Here is a 22,444-nt window from a genome sequence, read left to right as displayed (position 1 = left end):
CTTTTAGAACTGGAGACATGTCATGGCTAACAGGGAAGGGCACCTAAAGCCACGGATGGCTGAGCTCTCCTGATGCTGCACTCGCCGTGGGGAGATGGGACAGCAGCTCCATGGCCTGGTGGGAACCCCATGGCTCAGCCATTTCCCTTTGATGAACCTGCCTTCAGATCTTCCAGGAGGATCTCACACAGCTCCTCTGCCCCTGTGCCTGCTGGGCTGGGGATGGGGCTCTGCTGTTGCAATTGCTGTGGAATGCTGGAAAAGCAGCCCACAGAGAGCGTGAGGCTTGGCACTGGCAGTGGGCATGGGCGTCATATGGCTCTGGATGCTGCCATAGGGCTGAGGGTCCCCAGGCGGGTGTGCCCCACGCATGTCCCTCACTCCCATAAGCAGCACGAGTGCCTTTGGTTGCTCCTGTGCTTTCATGCATGATGCTCCTTTCCAAATTCCCTTTGCTCCCAGCAGAGCTCCAACACGCATCCCTGCGGAGCCTGACATCTGCTCCTTTCCTGCATGGCTGCCGCTTCTGCCACAGCTCTCCCTGTGCCCACCCACCCCCGGGGCATCTGGGTGGGCCAGGAGATTACACTGGGTGATCTCTGTGCAGCTGGTGCTTGTGTTGTCCAGGCTGGTCCTGTGCAGCCCCACCAGTAGAGGTGAGTCTCTGTCCATGCTGAGGGCTCTGGAGCTCATCAGTCCCCATCCCAGAATCTCCTGTCCTGGAGCAGCCAAGGGGCTGGGATTCATTCCCTGTCTCCTGGGGCTTGGTTTGGGCTGGGGCACTGGCAGCTCTTGGGCCCATTGCCGGAGTGCATTGCAGGGGTACCTGAGAGCTGTGATGGCTCAGCTGCAGTCCTGGGCTGGGTGGCCACCCTTCCAGCCAGCCTTGAGATATCTCTCCTTAATGCTATCATGGGATCAGTGCTGTTGCTGAGGTGTTATTCGAGGAAAAATAACTGGGGGAGCATTTCTGGCTGTCCGTTCTCTGGCACTTGTCCAGTGTAGTGACAAAGCTGTATAGCCCATCATGCTTGTACTCTGCTGTCCTGTTTCTGGTCCCATGCTGAAGAAGAGCCATGTCTCCAGCTCAGGAGTGGACCTGGCCAGCCACAGTCCAGAGTCCATCAGCCCAGCAGAGTGGGGGTTGAGAGTCCCCTTTGGAGAGACTCCAGTTCTTTGTTCTGGGGGCAACTCCTTCCCCAGCAGTCAGTGTTTTACCCTGTGTCCCAAACAAGAGGATTTATATTTTTAATTTGATTCACCCCCTGTGAATTAAAGCAATACTATTCTTGGGGTCTGGGTCATTTCTGATTCCTTCCAAGACCTTGGGTCACCTCTGCATGTTGGCCAGATTGTTCAAGAACCGCTTCTCTGGAGACTTACCACCTGTGTCCAGCTCACCTGTATTTCCAGTATTTCAGATCTTGGCTGGGTAGAAATGCCCCAGTGTCTATCACATCTCTGGCTGGTCTCTCCTGGTTTCACTGCAGAGCTTTTCCCAGATGGAATGACCAGGAGGGGTGGTAGCAGGATGTGCACACTCCAGCACACATCCTGTGATGAACAGGGACCATTGTGTGTCTGCTGGATCCACAAAGCAATGGGAACTTGCAAGTCTCATCTCAGGCTCCAAAAGACAAATCTCAGTATTCCTGTCCACAGGTCCTCCTCCGAGGGCAGGGGTGGCTGGAGCTGCTCAGATCCTGGTGCCCCAGGCAGGGCTCTTCCAGAGTGGCCTAGGGCTGGGGGCACTGCCCAGGTGGAGGCAGCTGCCCAGGTACTGCCTCAGCTCTGCTCACTACTCACAAAGATCTGGCTTTGTATCCTGTGTCCTGCTGGTGGGATAGTTGGACTCGGCTTTGGTTGCTCCCCAGGGGACCCAGCTGGAGTGCCAGGGGACTCTGGGGCACCACAGGGTGGCATTCCCTTCAGCTGTGTGTATTTTCCCAAGCTCTCTGTCATATTCTCCATGCTGGGTGAGACTGGCAGCTCCCTCAGCACAACTTTGCTACACTGGGGACACAGTGGCAGAGTACTTTGTTTTTCAGGAAGATGCTTTTTGACCTCCTTTGCCTCTGATGGGGCCTCATCCAGTATTGGGCATGAGCTGCATAAAATGGGCATCACCACCACGTTCACAGGGCTGAAGACCATTCAGGGGCTGAGGAAGGACCTTCTGTCCCAGCCTACAGATGCAGTGGGGGTAACAAGTCCCATTCCCTGCTTTTTATGGAGGAGTTGTTTCAACCAGGGCTGGTAATATCACCCATGACTCAAGAAATCCCAGTCACCACTGTAGCTTTCCTTGAGACATGTGTCAGGTCATGGGCAGGGCTGGCTCAGATGGGTATTGCTCCTCTGCACAGGTGTGGGGTGGTGTTGAACCTGGGACTCCTTATCCAGTGCCTTGGCAAATGCTTCCCGGTGGTGAGTCTGTCCTGGAGCTGGGCAAGCCTGGGTTGTGTTCTCTGCCACCTTTCCAGGCCTGTCTTGCAATCTCTAATGCCAGGACAGAAAGTTTCCATCTCTTCTTAATAAACTGCCTGTTTCCATGAGGAATGAGAGCCCAGCTGGGGCACATGCAGTGACCCCCAGCTGCACTGCCCCGTGTCAGTTACCTCCACCAGACTGCCCAGGTACCATCTTGGTTGCTTACCTTGCCTGCCCATGCAGACCCGATGCCCCCAGATCCTGAGCTCTCCACCAGCTTCTGCTCCTCAGATTCTGGGGGCGTGCCTGTCACCCTGCCCATGTCTCACCTGTGTGCTGGCAGGACTTGGGGGACAGCTAGGGCTTTGCCTCTGCCCCATGCAGGTGAGACCCCATCTGGAGAACTGCATCTAGCTCTAGGGTCCCAGCACAGGAAGGACCTGGAGCGGCTGGAACAAGTTCAGAGGAGGCCACAGAGGTCCTCTGAAGGCTGGAGCCCAGCCAGGAGAGCTGGGGGTGCTCACCTGGAGAAGAGAAAACTCCAGGGAGAGCTCAGAGCCCCTTGCAGGGCCTAAAGGGGCTCCAGGAGAGCTGGAGAGGGACTGGGGACAAGGGATGGAGGGACAGGACAAGAGCAGGTTGGAATATTGGGAAGAAGATGGGATATAGTGAAGAAATTCTTCCTTGTGAGGGTGGGCAGGCCCTGGCACAGGATGCCCAGAGCAGCTGTGGCTGCCCCTGGATCCCTGGACCTGTCCAAGGCCAGGATGGATGGGGCTTGGAGCAGCCTGGGACAGTGGAAGGTGTCCCTGCCCATGGCAGGGGTGGGATGAGATGAGCTTTGAGGTCTCTTCCAAGCCAAACCATTCTGTGATCCTACAACTTCAGCTAATCAGATGCTGGTTTAACCATGCTTTCAGTCCCAGATGGTTTGGTTTGGGCAGCATATGGCAGTGAGCTCTGCAATTTCATTTTAGCTTTATCCAGGAAAAGAATCATCTCTTTCTTTGGTTTCTTGTGTTCCTTGACAGTTTCTGGCCCTTTAAGGACTCATTTATAGCACTTGCTCCCACTATTTGAGGCAGCTTCTCTGATGCTCCTTATGGGGTGAGTTGGAGGCTGAAGATCATGAGGTGATCTGTTGGGTAGAACTGACTGACACTTATAGAGTGTGTCCAGAGAAGGCAACAGTGCTGGGGAAGGGGCTGGAGCCCCAGGAGAGGCTGAGGGAGCTGGGAAGGGGCTCAGCCTGGAGAAAAGGAGCCTCAGGGGGGCCCTTGTGGCTCTGCACAGCTCCTGCCAGGAGGGGACAGCCGGGGGGTCGGGCTGTGCTCCAGGGAACAGGGACAGGAGCAGAGGGAACGGCCTCAGGCTGGGCCAGGAGAGGCTCAGGTTGGATATTGGGGAATATTTCTTCATGGAAAGGTTTGTCCAGCTCTTATACAGGCTTCCCAGGGCAGCAGTGGAGTCTTCATCCCTGGAAGTGTTCAAAAAATGTGTAGATGTAGCACCTGGGGACATGGTTTAGTGGTGACCCTGGCAGTGCTGGGATAATAATTTGACCTGATGATCTTAGAGGGGTTTTCCCACCTTAATAATTTTGTGATTTTAAACTTGAAGTTCCTGAAGAACCTTTTCCTCTCATTCACCTCTGGCTCAGCCACATCCCCCACTGCTGTCCAGCACCCCTGAGCCTGGATGGGGCTTGAGGAACTCACAGTGATGGGTAAATGCTCCATGAACCTGGAGGCCTTGAAGAAGCATTTCAGGTGAAGAGTACCATCCTCTCATGAGGCATCCTCATCTGTCAGGGGTCTTTGAGCAATATTTGTGTTGATAGAGCCTGGCTGGGAGAGGGTGCAGTTGCTGCAAGTCACAGTGACAGGTACAAGCCCCTGGAGACGCTGTTGAGGGGGGATGCTCTGTGACTTGTGATTTTCTTGCAACTCCACCTTGTGATTCCTGCATGGGCTTGGTGTTCCAAGGTGGGAATTCTCCTTTCCCAGATCCCCCTTCCAGATCAGCAGCCCTGTCTCCAGGGAGCCAATGGCCGCGTGGCCCTGCGCATTAGCCTGGCCCGTCACCTCACTGATTCCCTCCTGGCTAATCCAGGCTGAGCCGGGCTGGGCTGAGCAGGGCTCAGCTGCTGTCCATGGCTGTGCCCACCCCGCTGCCCCCCAGCCTGCGCCGGGGCTTGGTGGCCTTCAGTGGCTCCCTCTTCATCAACAACAAGACGTGGGACAGCGGCGCTGCCCCCACCTCCCAGCCAGGTATGGGCACGGGGGCTCTGCAGAGGGGGCTTGGGAACAGGGGCTGTCTGTCCATCCCCATGGCCCTGCTCAGCACATCACCAAAACCCCTGGGTGCCTCTGAGGCACCAGCACCCAAAGGGTCCCTGAACCCACCCACCAGGGAGGGGAGCAAAAATAACAACATTTGCTGCAATCAGCTGCTTGTGGGACCCGGGGTCTGTTGCTCCCCTCAAGCTGTGAGGGGGGGTCCCTCTGGGCAGGGGGAGCCCAGGGCTGGTGAGCAGCCTGCCCATCCCTGCCTGTCCTGCCTAGCTCACAAGGTGCTGTCCAGCCTGCCCCTCCAGGTGATGCTGTACTTCAATGTCTACTACTTCCCAGTCTGGTGCCTGGCTGAGGGGATTATGCTGCACCTGAAGGTACCATCCCATGGGGCACGTAGGGATGGGGGGAGCTGCTCCTGCCATGTCTCCCTGGGCATGGGTGGGGGACAAAGGGGGCAGGGGACAGAGGAGCCTCTTCAGAATTAATGGATCCCCAAAATGCCCTGACCCCCATGAGAAAAGATTGCTCATCTCTGCTAGAGATAGAAATCATGAACTTTCAGGCAGGAATGGTCAAAATGGGGGGGAAGAGTAGGCAGAGCTGGGAACCAGCCATGGTTCCAAACCAACTCTGCCATGGTGAGAGCTGGCAGAGCATGGAGAGCTAGGTATGGGGAGGAGGGCACAGGGAGCTGGGCATGGAGAGCAGGGAGTGGTGCACAGGGAAAGGGAAACTGGGCATGGACAGCTGGACTTGGACAAGGCTGTGCCCCCATAACAGTACCACCTGCTGCCGTGGCACTATCAGTTCCTGCTGGTCACAGCCTTCCTCATCCTCTCGCTGGCTGAGGGCTCCCGCCTCTACCTGGGCTACCTGGGGAACCTCCAGGAGAAGGTAAGCACTGCCTGCCCTGGCCCAGCCCAGCTGGGGGGGCTGGATATCCCCTCACTTAGGAGCCATGTGCCCATCACTGTCCTTTCTCTGGTGGTCTGCCTGGAGCTGTCCTAGAAGAGAATCGTGGGTAAAGGCATGACCTGGAGAGAGGGAATGAAGGGGACCCATTTGCCCTCCTGCCACGCAGGGGTTTGACAGCATCTGACCACAGCTCAATGGAGCAGGGACATCCCTGGTCCCCGGGTTCCAAGGCCAGCAGAGGCTAACGCAGGAGCCTCCAGGGGCAGAGAGGGTCCCCCCAGCCCACCACTGCCTCCTTGCCCTACCTCAGCAGGTTCTGATCCTGCAGGTGCCTGAGCTGGCTGGGTTCCTGCTCCTCTCCTTCCTGATCCAGCTGCCCCTCCTGCTCTTCCTGCTGTCAGACAGGCAGGTCATCCACCTGCCGCTGGAGGTGCCCATGCACAGCTTGTTCCTGGCCTTCCTCCTCCTGGAGATCGTGGCTGCCTTCTTGGTGCTGAGGACTATGACCAAGCAGCTGGCAGCACAGTTCTACCTGCGACAGTTCCAGGAGGGTGGGAGGGGCCGGCTGGAGCCTGGGGGCACAGGGGGACAGGCAGCCTAGATGGGCTGATGCTGCATGACCCCTCCACCCCACACAGCTGGTCCTGGCAAGGAGCATTAAACAGTGCTTAAACCCACAGACACTGTTTCTGAGCTTTGTGGAGGCCCCAGAACAGCACCCAGGCACAGCCCAGCTGATCCCTGCCTTGCACCAGTTAACACAGCCTGGGAAAAGTGGGAGGGAGGGGTCAGCACCTCTGAAATGTTCTGGCTCACCCCAGGGCTGTGCCTGTTCTTGCTCAGCATCAGCCCTGACAGGAGGCAGGAATCAGGGTGCAGGAGCCACTGCACAACCCTAGGAAGTACCAGCCCAGGGCTGGAACTTAAAACGTGGCTCCTAAACCTCCTAAACCCTCCTAAACCCCCCTGAGCTTCCCAGGGAGCTTCTGAGGATCCAGGTGGCCTACATGAAGCCATCCCAGCTGGAAGGGTGCCATGAGGTGCAAGAGCAGCACTCCACAACCTTACAGTCCCTCCAGGGCTAGAGACAGAGCAAAACCTCTTCCCACTTCCAGAACAGCTTTATTCCATTGCATCCTTGTTTTTCAAGGGAAATCAAGGCCCAGGATCACTGGAACATGGAGAAATGCAAAATGCTTTAAGCCTCTTGTGCCAAGCAGGAGCAGCTACGCCCCAGCATCCTCTGGGAGAGCTCCGTGGGCAGCTCTGCTCCAGCACCGGCTGTCAGTGCTGGGAGCTGCCCCTGGCATAGCTTTGTGCTCCAGGAGCCAAGAACTGCTGCTGCTGCTGCCAGTGCTTCTGCAGGAAAGGCAGACGCTAACCCCAGCAGTGCCCACCTGGGCCAGCACTGGCCCTCCTCCACCAGGGCTGCAGCCGTGTCCCCATCGTATCTACCTGCAGGTGGCTCTGCAGGGAAAGGTGTTTGTGGTGGAGCATTCCCGATGTCCCTAAGCTGTGGCCTTAGGCTTACCTTTAGGGGGTCTTGCCTGCAAAATGAACAGGGACATCAGTATACAACAGGCATGGAGGCAGCCCAGGTGGCCCTTGGCTACTCTGCTTGGTTCCATGCAACCAGATTCACTGCCCAGGACCCCCACCCCACTCTGGATTCGAGATCAGGCATTAGGAAAGTTTCCCCCCTCATTGGATGGAGCAGCTTTAGGACAGTTCACCAGGAGATGGGGGATCTCAGCCCTCAGAGGCTCCAAAGACTTGGCCAGACAAAACTGGAAATGACCTGAGGCAGGGCTGCCAGCTCTTCTGGTCTGTAGGGGCCTCCCTGTGACTCCCTGATTCACCAGGGCAGTGAATTCCCACAATGCAGTCATGCTTAGCACATGAACCTGTCAATGAACCACAGATCAGGATGTGCCCTGAAGAGCTGGCGCCTCTCTGCAGGGAGTCCCATAAGATTCCCTTTGGAAGAGGGTGAAAAGCATAGAGCTGGGTCAGTTTTCCAGGTAAGGTCTCCATGGTGACCCACTGATGCATGTTTTGACAGTAGCTGAGGTCATGGTGCAACTTTCCCTGACTCCCGGCACCAGCTGGATCCCTCTCCCAGTTCAGACTAGCAACCAAGCCCAAAAGTTGAAAACTAAGAGCTGCTCCACCAGGTTTTCCCCTGATCTTGGGAACTGAGTTTTAACCAAAGGGAAGAAAATCATTAAATCCAAAATGATTCACTTCAAACCCTCCTCTCTCCCATGTGGTCCTCTCCTTACCTCCTCAAACTTCTCCTTCCAATAAAGGTCAGCCTTTGCATCAAGGTAGAGCAGAACCAGGTCACAGACCATTGTAGCCTGGAGACAGGCAAACATTGAAGATGGGAACCTTCCCACAGGAATGCCTGGCCTTCCATCCTGGCTCCCCCTGTGCCCTGCAGCCATCTGTGGGCATTTGCTGGGGCAGCGAGCCAGTCCTGCCTCCAGCCAACTCCACTGGCTCCTCTCTGACCCAGCCTGGTCCCAGGAGCTGTACAGGAGGTCAGACAGGATCCCCAGGCTGCAATGGATGGACAGGGAGGGCTGTTCCAGCACCTTCACGGTCACATATGGACTGGGATGAGCATGTCAGGGGGGAAAGGGGCGCAGGTGGGGGACTTCCCTGTAACTCTGCTGGAAGGGAAGAGCCACAGAAGGGCTCTACAAGGGGCTGCCCCACCATAGTGACAGGACACTGCATCCCTTCAGTCAGAGGAGAAGCAGAGAGGAGCTGCTCTCTCCTGACAGCAGCATTCCAGTGATGCTCTGTCCCAGGATCCACACGTAAACCTGGCCACCATGAGGTGTGACTGCCAGCACTTAGGATCCCAATCCAGTGGTGTCATTACTAATGGTCACAGGGAGACCTGAGCTGACACCCTGCCAGACCATCTCCCCTCTGTGCTGGCTGCCACTAAGGAAGCCTTGTGCCCAGGCAGGCAGGGAAACAACTGAGAAGTGGCACTTCCCAAGGCATGGACCAAAGGAGAAGAGCGTATCTGGAGTACTCACAGCACCAAAGAAGGCGATGCTGGTGCCAAAGCTCACGGCGGTAGGAACAATGCTGAACTTCCCAGCCTGGTGAGAAACAGTGGAGGGGCAAGAGAGAGGGTGAAGAGTGGTCAGAGGGGTGAGAAGCTTGTGGGCTGAGCCTTGCGGGGCAGCATGCTCAAAGTCAGGAGGTGCTGGAAGGATCCAGGGATATTTCCCCATGCTGATTTGTAGGAAATCCCCCTTTGGTTGTCAAAGAAGGGACTGAGGTGCCTGATGACCTGGAAGCAGCAGAGGTTACTGTGACCCACCTGCTCCTGCAGGCACAGCAGGAACTTCCCTCTTGCTGCAGCTGCCGCCTATGGAACCACATCCCAGCAAACACAACCCTGATGTGATGTATCCCTCCCTTCACAAATGAGTCTGGTAGTTTCTCTTCTGGCTGTTCTCTCCTGCTCCACAGCTCCTGGACCTGCTCTCTCAGCCTAGAAGTGGTACACCCTGTCCTGCACTGTGTTCTTCACCTTCTTCAGGTGAAAGGGCACTCTGAACATAAAAGACCAGCTGTGGACATCTCTCAGTGTGGGAAGTGCTCTCAGCACAGGCTCCCTCTTTGGAAAGCTAAGCACTGAGTTTGTGAGTCATGCTGCACAGAGTAGCATCAACAATCTTGGAAACATGGAATAGTTTGGGTTGGAAGAGACCTTAAAGCTCATCTCATTCCACCCCCTGCCATGCGCAGGGACACCTTCCACTACCCCAGGGTACTCCAAGCCCCATCCTACCTGGCCTTGGACATTTCCAGGGATCCAGGGGCAGCCACAACTTCTGTGGGCAACCTGTGCCTGGGCACCATCACCCTCACAGGGAAGGATTTCTTCCCAATATCCTGTCTAACCCTGAGAAGCCATCCCCCTTTGTCCTGTCCCTCCATCCCTTGTCCCCAGTCCCTCTCCAGCTCTCCTGGAGCCTTCTCCTCTCCAGATGAGTACCCCCAGCTCTCCCAGCCTGGCTCCAGAGCAGAGGGGCTCCAGCCCCTGGAGCATCTCCAAGGCCTCCTTTGGGCTCACTCCAGCAGCTCCAAATCTTTCTGTTGTTGGGGACACCAGAGCAGGTGCAGCACTGCACTTGAGCAGGGCAGAGAAGCAGAATCCCCCTTTACCTCCTGCCCACAGTGCTGAGAAGGAGTCCAGGGCACAGGGCATTTCCGGGCTCTCAGTGCACATGGCTGGGGCATATCCAGCCTTAATCACGCCACACCTTTTCCCCCTGAGGGTACTTTTAATCAAGAAGGGATTAATTGTCCAGGTTCAGTAGAGTTCACTTTGATCTTTGTCAGGGTACTCCCACCATAACTCTGTCAGAGGGACGCCCCGAAGCCCAGTTCACCTTGCCTACTGAACACTTCATGGCCCCCATGTCAGACCCTCAGAGAGGGAAATCTCCCCCCTCAGGGCATTACCAAAAGGTTTTTCTTCAATTACGAGAGACTGTTTTCTCCTGCTCTGCTTAGAGAACTCTGGGAAGAGGTGAAGAGCTCACCCAGGTGGGGAGAAGTGAGGGTAGCAGAAACCACAGGGGCAGGGTGGGAGCAGTGGTGTGAGGAATCAGCCCTGGGGTGAGGAGCTCCCGGTACCTGGCCGTGCACGGAGAGGTCAAAGCGGATCCCGTAGAGCTTCAGCAGGTTCCGGTAGAGCTGCTGCTGCGAGCCCCAGTAGTAGGAGGCAGTTCTGTGGGAGACATTGGGATGGCTCAGAAAGGCAGGGAGGGAAGGGGGTGCCAGTGCCAAAGGATTGCTGGGCCTCTGGGTTCCTGCATGTCCTCCAGGCTGGGGACTGGGCATACACATGCAGTGATGACTCACTGGCACCAACAGTGGGGCATCAGCATCCCCTCAGCATCCAGTTTGGGTCACTGGGAGCACGCAGCTCTCAGTGTGCCCAGCCCAGGTGGGGACAGTCACAGGTCCCTGCCCTCAGGCGGATAATGCCCTGCTCTGCTCCAAACACAAAAGAGCTACAAAGCATGGGAATTGCCACAGCAACCCTGTACTGACAGGCCCTGCCCTGAGCTATCATCTCCCAATGCCTTAAAGGTCTCCAAGATCTTTAAGTCCAAACAATTAACCCAGCACTAACCCATGTCCCCAGGTGCCACATCTACAGAGCTTTTAAATCCCTCCAGGGACAGGGACTCCACCACTGCCCTGGGCAGCTGCACCAGGGCTAGATAAACCTTTCAGTGCAAAGATTTTTTTCTAACATGCAATCTAAACACTCCCTTAGTGCAACTTCAGGTTGTTCTCTCCAATAAGGCTCCTTGTTTGGCCTGGGAGCACAGCCCGACCCCCCCGGCTGTCCCCTCCTGGCAGGAGCTATGCAGAGCCCTCAGAGTCCCCCCTGAGGCTCCTTTGCTCCAGGCTGAGCCCCTTCCCAGCTCCCTCAGCCCCTTCTGGGGCTTCAGCCCCTTCCCAGCTCCGTTCCCTGCCCTGGACATGCTCCAGCCCCTCCAGGTCTCTCTTGTCAGGAGGGGTCCAGAGCTGCCCCAGCACTGGAGGTGCCCCAGCAGTGCCAGCACAGATCATGTGCCCTTGGCCTTCCTGCCCACCTGGGCACACCTGGGTTCATGTTCACCTTCACGTCCTTTTCTGCCTGCACCTTTCCAGCCACTCTGCCCCAGCCCCAGAGAGCATTCCATGGCGTTCTGACCCCAAGACAGAATCTGGCACTTGACCTTGTTGAACCTCACACCACTGGCCTCAGCCCATGGATCCAGCCTGTCCAGTTCCCTCTGCAGGGCTTCCTGCCTTCCAGTAGATCCACACTCCCACCCAGTTCAGTGTCATCTGTGAACTGACCGAGGCACACTGCCTGTCCCTGCTGCTCCTTTCAGAGCATCCATCAGAACTGAAATCTCAAACAACTTCCATGCGCTGATCCCACAGGCCTGTGTGGCCACTGTCCCAGCATACTCACCTGAAATTGTACCTCATGTCCTGCAGGCTGAAGGAATACTGTGGTTGGCACTGGGTAGTGGGGTGGTCCAGGTCGCAGTTCCACTCGATAAGAACTCTGATGCTTCCCCCCTGTGAAACACATTTTATTCCAGGAGAAGCATGGAATCAGATTAGATGAGTCATTAACTGTTCAGACATTCTCAGATCACACATTCCCTGAGCATTTCAGGTCAGTCCTCTGCTTCTTGCTCACATCCTTGGGGAATTTTGAATTGCCTTCCATAGTTGTATAAAAAACAAGTACCAGCAGTGCGAGGTCTCCAAAGTTCTCTCCAGCCGCCTCCACTATGTCACGGACACGGAACACAGGGCAGGAGGGGTTGAAGATTGGATCATATGTGCAGCTCTTGAAATAGCTGGGGTCACTGGTTTGTAAAGTGTTGCACCTGAGACAGGAGAGAGGGGGGGGCAGGGGTGTGGGAGGTCATGGAGCCCAGCTGTGGGACTGCAAAGGGGACCCTCCCATTGGATTGGGCCTGCCAGTGCTCCTGCTTTGAGGGGGGACAGTCAATGCCTTGCCTAAAGCCTCAGATGGAAGAGGGTGGAGAAAAAACAGCCCAGAGGAATCTCACATGGAGTTATCCTCTATAGCATGCACCATGGCCTTCCCTTCCACCTCTTTGTGCTCCTTTGTTTCTTCCCAGCACCCAGCTGTGGTCTCTGCTACAGGTAACAGCAGGGACAGTTCATGCCGTATCCCCTGCCATGGTAAGGCAGCACAGTCAGCATGCCCGGAACTGTGGGGCCAGTGCAGCCCTTTACTTGCCTTCTGTGAAACCACTTTGCAAGGACTAAAAGACAAAACCATTAGTTTCACTTCCAAATGAGAGCTTGGGAATGCCTGGCCTTGTCTGGCTCTCTGCAGTGCTCTACATGGGCAGATGGACACCGGTCCCTCTCTCTGAGGTGTCCCCAACCCACTGCTCTTAGAGCTGCACACCCAGGACAGCTGAAGTGACATGTATTCACCTCAACACCTGTCCTGCCCCAACTGCCCCAGCACCACCTGCCCTGGGTGCCACTGGTTCCACGAGTGCTTCAGCTCCTCAGCCCCATCACAGCCTCAGTGCCAAGGCTGGACCAGGCTGCATGCTCAGCCCAGCTGGGACGTACTGTACTTACTTGGAGAAGTTAAATTTGGTGAAGTGGACAGTATTTTTTATAAAAAGAGTGAAATTCTCTGCCTCAGCCAGAAGAGGTTTCCTAGAAAACAACCACCAACAAAGTCAAGTCTTGCACAGTGGCCAAGGCCCTATTTCCCAAGCTCTGCAGTCTCTCCTGCAACCCCAAGATTTTGGCTACAATGGACAGGTGCAAGAAATGCTCTTGGGTAACACCCTCTGAGTTTAATTGACCAGAAAGTCAATGTCAGAGGTCCCCCAGAGCCTGGTTGTCCCTTGGGCATATGTGGTCTGACTCCTGGTAACACAGAGGGAGAGAGCCAAAGCTCCCAATATCTGCTGTCTCCTCATGTGTGATTACCTGGGCAGGGTGCTATTCTCCACAGGACACCAGCCATAGATCTCACAGGTGGAATGGGTGGCATTGAACATCAAACATTTCCCAGTTTTTATCCCTAGAAACAAGACAATATAAGACAGGCTGAGAGAGTTGGGGTTGATCACCTGGAGAAGACTTTGGAGAGATATTAGAGCCCCCTCCAGGGCCTAAAGGGCCTCCAAGAGAGCTGGAGGGGGACTTGGGACAAGAGCCTGGAGAGACTGGACACAGGGAAGGGTATCCCAGTGGCAGAGGCAGGTTCAGATGGGATATTGGGGAGAAATTGTTCATGGGAGGGTGGGCAGGCCCTGGCACAGGTGCCCAGAGCAGCTGGGGCTGCCCCTGGATCCCTGGCAGTGTCCAAGGCCAGGTTGGACACTGGGGCTTGGAGCACCCTGGGATAGTGGAAGGTGTCCCTGCTCATGGCAGGGGGTGGAACAGGATTGGCTTTAAGTTCCTTTTTAACCCAAACCATTCTAGGATTTTGTTTCTTTAACAAAACACCCAGTACCATTGCCATGAACCACAGGGTTTCCCATGGGACAATCTGCATCTTCTGTGCACATTCCGTCGAGGACAGAGGGACTCTGGGAGGGACAGAGAGAAGTGTTGTCACTGTGCTGTGCAGCTACCTGAGGCCATGCTGTCGCTCCCCTGCATTGTTGCACTGCTGCTCCTGCTTCTCCAAGTCCTTCCCAGACAGAGATGAACATTCACCAGCCTCTAGCCAGTCAGAAGAGAGGCATGTCCAAAGGGCAATTCTTCCTCTCCAGAGTACTTGCGTCCTGCTGCTCAGTGGCAGAGGAAGCCTCATGAACTACCTCAGACCTTCCAGATGGAACTGGGAACAGGCCAACAGGGATTCAGGAGGGCCCTAATGACTGAGCCTGTTAAGCACCTTGTAAAGTACCATGATGAATTCCCCGGGGAAGAGCTTAGTAGACCCTAAATATAGCATGACACGAGTTTTTCAAGAGACCTTCACCCTTACTCTGGACCTACCTGATTGTCAGGAGCAGTAAAAACCTCTTATTCAAACACAAAAAGATGATCGTAGCTGGGGAAACACCATTAACACCTCCCCCATCTACCCGAGGCCATAACAGGAGTCACCAGCTCATCAAAAACCCACTCCTCAAGCTCTGACAGCACAGAGGCCCAAATGCAGGAGGGGAATCCTCAGTTGTGTGCTCAGAAGTGGGGGTCTGTTCAGGCCTTCCCTGGGCTGCCCCAGGACAGCCTCAGCCATTCATTCAGGTGTAAAATCCACCAACATGATCTTAGAGGAGCAGTATCTTTGGGCTGGGTAGGGTCTGCTAGGGATCTGGAGTCATTATGGGATGCAGGAGAACATCTGGGGATTGCACCAGGTGTTCAGGGAATGGGAGGAAGAGAAGGCATGGGAAGGAGGGAACTTGGTAGTCTGAAAAGGAACATAAAGGGATAAAAGGATGCAAAGACTTAAGTGCATGTACAGCTGCTGAAACAGCTCGGTTCATGTTTGATGCTGCCTCTGGCCATAGACAAATTCATCTGCCAGCACCAAATACTCTGGTCATCAAGAATATTAAGGCAACTCAAACACCCTGCAAAGCCAAAAGCTGCCACCGCTAAATATTCAAAGCTTTCCAAATATGAATGTCATCTACAGTCCCAGTGCCAGGAACTGAGGAGCTCTTGGAGACTAGCATGGGGTGTAGGCTGGGACAGGCACCCACACACACCCCAGCTCTGGAACGGAATGAAATCCTCAGCTCTGTGTGTCCTCGGCTTGCACACTGGAAACCCAGCACCTAGAGGTGCCTGTGGCTGCCTGGGAGAACCCCAAAATGCCCTACAGCACTTGTCTTCCTCCCTGTTGGGACCTTAGGAGTTCTCAGCATTTTAAAGAAGGATCATTGGTGCCATTTTCCCCAACCCAAACCCAGTGTTTCTCCTCCTCTGCAGCATTTGGCCACAGCAGGAGCTGAAGGGACCATTAGGACAATTGGTGCTTGACTTGGGTACAAAGTGCCAGCAGTGGTTCAGCTTAAAGGACATTTGCCCCCATCTGCTGAGCTGGGTTCAGCCTGGGAGAGCTCAGCAGAGGAGCTGGCCTGACTCCAGCCTTAAAGGGAAGAATCCTCCCAGAGAACATATACAATTAAGTGTGGGATAGCTGGAAAACCATCTAGACCTTGTGCTTTGTTCCTCCTAAAAATAGGACACTAAGATGGACACTAGTACTGCAGCAGGGAGTTATCAAGGAAACATGACACAGGTATCCATGGATTGTGTGTCAAGGCATCCTCTTGTTCAAGGGCAGCAGAAAGCCTGGAATGGTCATACAGTGCCACCACACAAAGAGTTCAGAGCTGGAGAGGCCCCATGTCCCCTGTCCTGGCCAACAGAAACAGTTCTGGTAGAGCATATGCATACACATCTTGGCTAATGAAGGTATGACAGAGCAAGTGCAGATGTGCTGGGGAGCACTATGACCCAGTGAGTACGAGGGGAATTGGGTTTTGTGGGAATATAAATCCATTTTCCCTTTTATCTGGTCTTCCACTGGGTTCTGCTGAGCAGCAGAACCACTGGCTCCATCTCACCCCTGTGAGGCCGGGCTGGGGCAGGTCCGTTCACTCACCTCGGGGCAGGTGCCTTGGGCTTGCTGGATTGTGGCGATGAAATGGGTCACCAGGAAAAGTACATTTTCTCCCTGGGAAGCAAGAAGGTGCTGTCAAAGGGAGGCTGACACCAGGGTAGGTCCAAGGGGACGCCCTGTGACACCATGGGCAGAACAGGCACTAATGGACTTGCCTGGACTTTGGGAGACCTGTGGTACCCGCGGCAAGATGACTGACCGTATGTGTGACCTCCCTGTCTCCGCCCGGGGCCCAGCCGTACCTGAGGGGGCCAGGTGAGATCCGCAGCGTCCCAGAGCCGCCGGCCCGCGGCCTCGGCGACCGCCGCCCCCTTCACCTTCGTGACCACGGCGACACGCGGGGCGGTGTCGCGCTCCTGGTACCCCTTCCGCAGCAGCAGCACCCACCTGCGGATGTGCGGGGGGCTCTGAGGGACCCCCGGCCGCGCCCGAAGGCTGGGAGGATGTCCCTACCCCAGCGGGGAGTGGCCAGCCCGAGGGCAGGGTCCCTACCCCAGCAGGTAGCCAAGCGCGCTCAGCTGCAGCAGCCGGTGCAAGAGCCCCACTCGCCGGTTCCGCGTCAGCGAGAACTTGGCAGTCTTGTAGTCGAGCAGGGACCCGCAGGGTGGGCCCGGCATGGTGGCACCGAGGGAAAAGGCGGGCACGGTGAGGATAGCGGCACCAGGAGGGAAAGGGGGGCACGGTGAGGATAGCGGCACTAAGGGCAAAGGCGGGCACGGTGAGGAGAGCGGCACTAAGGGCAAAGGCGGGCACGGTGAGGAGAGCGGCCGCAGTCACTGCAGCCCCGCCCCGCCCCTCCCGCAGCCCCGCCCCGCCCCTCCCGCAGTCCCGCCCCTCCTCGTTGCCATGGCGGCGGGGGCGGGAGGGGGGGGGGAAGCCCTCGGTCCGGGCCTGCAGCTCCCACACTGGGGCGGGGCCGGGGCACAGCGGCCGCGGGGCCTGCCAGAGAGCCGGGCGAGCCTCCGCCCCCTCCAGCCTCGGGCTCTCCCCGCAACGAGCATCCCAGAATGGTTTGGGTTGGAAGAGGCCCTAAAGCCCTTCCATTCCACCCCTGCCATGGCAGGGCCACCTCCCACTGTCCCAGGCTGCTCCCAGCCCCAGTGTCCAGCCTGGCCTTGGGCACTGCCAGGGATCCAGGGGCAGCCCCAGCTGCTCTGGGCACCTGTGCCAGGGCCTGCCCACCCTGCCAGGGAACAATTTCTAATTCCCAATATCCCATCCATCCCTGCCCTCTGGCAGTGGGAGCCATTCCCTGGGTCCTGTCCCTCCATCCCTTGTCCCCAGTCCCTCTGCAGCTCTCCTGGAGCCCCTTTAGGCCCTGCAAGGGGCTCTGAGGTGTCCCTGGAGCCTTCTCCTCTCCAGGTGAGCACCCCCAGCTCTTCCAGCCTGTGCTAAACCAGTACAGACCAGTTCCTGACCAAGGGACGGACAATTTTTCTTTCCAGCTAATGAAAATTATGTCATTCCTCTGGATGGTGGAGCAGCCCAAGCTTTACATCAAGGATACATCAAGGACCCATTCCAGTCTGCCCTGCTGGAGGTTCGGGGACCTACCAGAGCCCAGGGCTCACCACATGAGATGGATGTTGGCCAGCAGAGGGGATTTGCCATCAGACTGCTTTGAAGTGCTCAGGAACCAGAATCATCTCCTTCCCTGGATGCAGGTGGGAGGATGGGATGTGTAAATGGATCAGTAAATCTCAGAAAGAATTTTTCTTTATGTCATCTCCCCTGGAGTACTCCACATTTTTAAATTAATATTTTTAGGAAGAAATTATAAACCTTCTGTACATTCATGTCAGGTAGTCCCACCTGAAGTTGCTTTCAGCAGGCACAGCATCTTAGAAATGTGTAGTTTGGACCATAAAAGAGTACAGTCTTTCCTACTCATTTTTGAAGATAAACTTTTCTGTTAAGTTTATTTTGTCTGGAATAGTTCTCTGAGGTCCCTTACAGTTAATTTTTCTGTCTCTAATATCTGTGGATGGAGAAAATAATTTGATTTTGTAGTATCTTTTGTATAATCACAAGGTCATGGCCATGCTTCCATTTAACTGTAAATATTTCTGAAATGCTGTATGCCAGATCCATGTTTTCCCTGGGTGGTGTCTTTCATGCAAAATTCAGCGTGCACTCCATCCACTGCTTTACAATCCTCAGTCCTCACACATCTCACCCACTACAGCCTCCTCCTTGAACATCCTTCATGTCTTCAGTGGCCTTCTTTGGCTCACAGGAGAGAAAATAACCTTAATCCTCACCACTTCTGGCCACCAGGAACAGCCCAGCCATCCACCTCCTTCGTTCCAAGTTCCTGCTTGCTTTCCTTGGCTTTACCTTTGAAGGCTGCAGTGGCTGCTCGTGACCACCCCTGTCCTCCTCACCTCCTGTTCATTTTACAGTCCAACAGTTCTCCTCAGCTATCTCGGCTTCAGGCATGGGCATGTTTTCATTTGTCCTTGCCCACACCCTCATTTTTTTCCTGCCCCGTTGGAAACTCACAGAACACTTCCTGAGCAAACCTATTTGGATTTCCAGCATCTCTGGGAGGGGTTCCAGGACCAGGAGGCTGTGGGAGCTCCCTGGCAGGCTCCACCAGCTGGAGAAGGAGCAGGGCAGTCACAGCTGCCCTGTGAGCACCAGCCCCTGGCTTTGTCACAGTGATAGGACTTTCAGTCCCTCTTTGCTGTCTTGGCAACATGAGGTCAAAGAACGTAGATGCTTCACGTCTGGCAGCTTCTGCTTTGGGCTTGTGGTAAATGAAGTAGAAAAAGATGTTTTAATCACCTAGAGGTAATACAGAGAGTTGCAGAGAAGTACATGAACCAACCCAAGCTTCCTTTTAACTCTTAAGCTGTTTGGTTTCATGTATTCTTTCTTAGGGGAGATTTTTGGAAAGGCTATAGCAGAAAACTTTGGATTAAACTTAGAATCAGCTGGAACCATTTCCATAGCCAAGGGCAGCTGCCTTGGTCAAAGGCTTGGAGCACTCCTGTTCTTAAACTGTGAAAGTTCATCTGAAGCGGATGTGCTGTTGGCCTTGTGCCTGTGCCTGTCCAAGATCTCATGTATGACCTGGGATCACATGGACCTTGGAATTAAGAGGGAAAAATCATCCAGTACCTATGGACATGTCACAGATGTTTTCATTTCTCTGTTTCTAGATTTTTCCTTTTTAGAGTCAAAATTACTATAATGAATGTTTTGAATGGTTTAATTTCTGATTCATAAATCAATACAGATATTGTTTTGTAGTCTATATAATGTTTTTATTCTACAAAAATTTTACTCACCAAAATAAGAATCAGTTCTTCCAGCCTCTGAGGCTGAAAGAGACCACATGTTGGTGGTTAGTGGTGAGTTGGCAGTGCTGCGTTAATGGCCTTAGAGGTTTTTTTCCAACTTAAAACATTCTGTGATTCTATAAAGTTTATCTTCTTTATTTGAAAATAATTATATTATTTACCTAGTGGGGTCTGTCCTATAAATGTACAAATCATTTTATAGTTATGTATCTAATAAATTAAGCCTGTGCTTTTGTCTCAGAACTGTCTGTCCAAACCATTTGCAAATATAATTTATAAATACGGGCTGCAGTCTTTAAATTTGGGCTGTCTCTAAAAACATCAGAACCATCCTGACACTGCCTTAGTCTCCAGATGAAAACTTTGTGTATTGAACACAGAAGCTTTATAGGGCTTGGTTTAAATCAGTGTAAGTACTTATATTTAAAAATATTTTTTACCATTTATTGCTTCTGTTATGTCCTTTGCCCATAGCCCTCCCTGCGTTCTCCAAACAAGAGATGCAAATTAAAATCCTATGAAACAGTACACTCCAAGTCTGGTCCTTATTCACCAGCTGCAGAAGATCCACTTGCCCATGTTTTGACACATTAATTTGTCACTAGAGTCAGAACTGTGTCGTTTTAGGCTCAACAAACCTATCAACAAACCATTTGGGAACCTAAACACGCCAGGTGAGCCAGCAGTGTTATACTGGGCAGTGGCACTGGGATGGGGACCTCAAGCATCCCGTTGTCCTGAGGTTTGATGAGGTGGCTGAGGGACACCGAGCACAGGCCTGCCTTGTTCCCAGGTGGGATTTGCCTTCCCAGAGGGCTGCCGGGAGAAGAGGGAGCAGGCAGCTGGAGCTGGAGCTGGCCGGGAGGATTGTGTGGGAAGTTGGAGGGATTTGCTGTGCTTTGGCAGCTGCTGCCAAAGGTTGTGAGGAATTAACATGTAGGGACTTACTCTGAGAACTGTAGTTCTGTTAGACTAAAGTACCAGTTACTCCAAATTTATCTGCTAATCTGCCCTGCTGGAATCACTGTTCCTCTTTCCTCAAATTCAGTTGTGCTCTCTCTATGTTGGAAACCAATCTTGGAATAATTCACCAGAAGACTTGTTGAATCCCTGTTCACAGGGGATTCAATGATTCTAGTACTGAGCCCTTTTTTTTTTTTTTTTTTGTCCAAGTGTCAATTCCATATTGTTCCTTTTTGTTTTCTTTGCGAAAGTGCCAGATAGCAGTTGGATGCCTCGTGAAGGTGTTACAGCACACCAGCACTGCTGCCTCTTTCCAGGTCCTCTCTGAGTCAGAGCACAGAGGTTACACAAATCCACACTGATTGCCACTAATGGTATTTTTCCAGAATTCTTGAGTAGCTCTCACTTTGCTCAGTGGCCTTTTGAAGCCTTGACTGTCCCTGTCACCTTTCAGAAGGATCTGCCAGCTTGTTTTGCTGCAGTGCTCTGGGACTGCTCCAGCTGCCTGTTTCTGGAAAATGAGCATTACTACTCCAGGGAAGCTCACTGCCTGATTCCATGTGGAACTTCTCTGGTGTAAGTTACAGAGGTGATCCCAAAGTTCTTGCTGTAGCAGTTACTAACTTTGGAGGCAGGGCTGGGCAGTGGAGCCTCCAGCATGGCTCCAGCTGCTCCTGCCACACAGAAAAGGGTTTTTTGTGTTTTCCAAGTATTTTTCTTGAGCACTTTCATCTCCTTTAGGATATTGAGTGTGCTGCCATGCCCAGAGGTGCATTGGCTCTTGTTCCAGCAAGGATTGGCTGCCCTAGAATGCTTCCAGCCTAGCAAGAGAGGTGCGGGGTAATGAGAAATCAGTCATCCTGGCTCCAGAGGAGCCACTTGCTGCAGCTCCTTCCTGCCAGCATCTGACAGATGTTTCACAACCTCAAGCCAAGCTGTCATTGCCTCAGGAAACGTTTCTGGTCTCCTGCCTAAATCTTCCTCATGGCAGTTTCAGTCTACTGCTTCATTCCATGCCTCCTGTGAATGTGGGGAAGATTTATTCTCCTTTTATAGAATCTGTAAGGTTGGAAAAAACCGCTAAGATGATCCAGGCCAGTAGCTGCAGTTTTGTGTTTGTGTGGTGTGTTACATGTGGGGAAATGGCCGTTTCCTCCCTTGTCCCCAGAGCAGGTGCAGCAGATGCATCTGGTGTTGGATGGAGCCTCTGCCACAGGGATGGGCCCACGGCGTTTGTGCCCTCGCTTGCACAGCTCCTTGGAAAGTGCTGAGACAGGGAAGAGCTGTGGCTGCAGGGCTGCTGAGACACAGCACAAACACTCCTGGAATGACCTGGGGACCTGTCTGCCTGACCACCAGCACACTGTGCAGGGACAAGGGGACAACAAGACCACCTTGCCACCTGCCATTCCCCTGATGGTGGTAGGAGCAGATACACTGCTGCTGGCATCCTGGAATGCTGCGTGGTGCTTACCTCATCCTCGGGCTGTGTCTGCAGGAGGAGGAGGGGAGCAGGGCAGGATAATGAGAGGATTACTTACAGCCAGCCTCCCTGAGCCCTGCAGCTCATCTGTGCTGCTTTCAGAGCTGGGGGAGGGGGGGGGGAGGTGAGGGATAATTTAGAAACATGAGGCTGGGAAGTCATTTAATTAGGATGTGGAGATGCTCTCTCCTGGGTGCAACCCACCACCCCCTTCCATTGCTTGGGGCTCTCCTTTTCTTCCCTCCAGCATGGACAAGGCTCAACTTTGGAAGCAGCTGCTTATTCCAGTTATTAAACTGCACCTGCAACTCCTGCTCCCCTGTGCTTTCCCAAGCAAGAGCCCAGCAATCTATATGGGTTCCACAACCCAGTGATCTCTGTAAGAGCTCCCACAGCCCAGAGATCTCTGCAGCTTCTACTCGTCCCATCCCTGGGGCTGCATGGGCTGCAGCAGTGATTCTGTGCCCTGAAGCCTCCAAAATCATCACTGGCTCAGTCCTTGTGTCCATCCCTGGAGCACCCCTGAGTTGCAGCTGGGGCTAAAGTCCACAGGCTCAGTTACTCACTACCATTTAAAGGGGGTAGGTGGCAGCCCCAGCACTGATTTTCTCTCTAGTACAAATCCCATTTTATTCCCCTCTGGATTGGCATTTCTCCTTGTCCTGCTTCAGCTGCCTTATGGGAACTGTCCTCCCAGCGCACAACAAACCAGCACTGCCCTGCCAGCTACTCTCCCCGTCCAGCAGCATCACTGGAGAGGCTCAGCCAGCCCTGGCTGCTGCCTGTCCACTCCCATGCTCTCTGTGGGGATTATCATCCAGGACTCACATTAACCCTCTTAATCCAGCTCAGAGCATGTGTG

General features: G+C 54.1%; 3 protein-coding genes across 8 annotated transcripts in view; 2 read left to right on the top strand and 1 right to left on the bottom strand.

The window, feature by feature from the left end:
* The window catches only part of AIFM3 (apoptosis inducing factor mitochondria associated 3), a 55,992-nt gene extending 54,699 nt beyond the window's left edge, over positions 1-1,293 (top strand). For all 3 annotated transcript variants that reach the window (XM_036393145.1, XM_054516728.1, XM_036393144.2), the window contains one exon: positions 8-1,293. In XM_036393145.1, coding sequence (XP_036249038.1) covers positions 8-47 — 40 coding nt within the window. In that variant the 3' untranslated portion in view covers positions 48-1,293. The remainder of the gene's footprint in view (positions 1-7) is intronic.
* A 99-nt stretch (positions 1,294-1,392) lies between these two features.
* Positions 1,393-6,299, top strand: LOC118692944 (transmembrane protein 17B-like). Its single transcript, XM_036393147.2, has 3 exons — positions 1,393-5,098; positions 5,505-5,618; positions 5,968-6,299. Exons 1-3 carry the CDS (start codon positions 4,583-4,585, stop codon positions 6,238-6,240), a joined length of 903 nt encoding a protein of 300 aa, XP_036249040.1. The 5' UTR covers positions 1,393-4,582; the 3' UTR covers positions 6,241-6,299.
* Positions 6,300-6,750: 451 nt separating this feature from the next.
* P2RX6 (purinergic receptor P2X 6) lies at positions 6,751-16,537 on the bottom strand. 4 transcript variants are annotated; one of them, XM_054516731.1, is made up of 12 exons: positions 16,324-16,537; positions 16,074-16,218; positions 15,814-15,885; positions 13,699-13,774; positions 13,170-13,263; positions 12,810-12,890; positions 11,932-12,073; positions 11,647-11,756; positions 10,308-10,401; positions 8,693-8,758; positions 7,922-7,999; positions 6,751-7,303 (listed from the first exon to the last, which is right to left on the bottom strand). In XM_054516731.1, exons 1-12 carry the CDS (start codon positions 16,446-16,448, stop codon positions 7,148-7,150), a joined length of 1,239 nt encoding a protein of 412 aa, XP_054372706.1. In that variant the 5' UTR covers positions 16,449-16,537; the 3' UTR covers positions 6,751-7,147. The 4 variants fall into 4 exon arrangements, with proteins under 4 accessions (XP_054372706.1, XP_036249039.1, XP_054372704.1 ...); XM_036393146.2 differs by having other exon boundaries at positions 6,751-7,186; XM_054516729.1 differs by lacking the exon at positions 7,922-7,999 and having other exon boundaries at positions 6,751-7,186.
* Positions 16,538-22,444: the final 5,907 nt, after the last annotated feature.

The sequence above is a fragment of the Molothrus ater genome, chromosome 18, assembly GCF_012460135.2.
Source record: "Molothrus ater isolate BHLD 08-10-18 breed brown headed cowbird chromosome 18, BPBGC_Mater_1.1, whole genome shotgun sequence".
NCBI classification, from domain to species: domain Eukaryota; kingdom Metazoa; phylum Chordata; class Aves; order Passeriformes; family Icteridae; genus Molothrus; species Molothrus ater.
The sequence above is the reverse complement of the archived record's forward strand: the minus strand, read 5'-3'. Positions and strand labels throughout refer to the sequence as shown.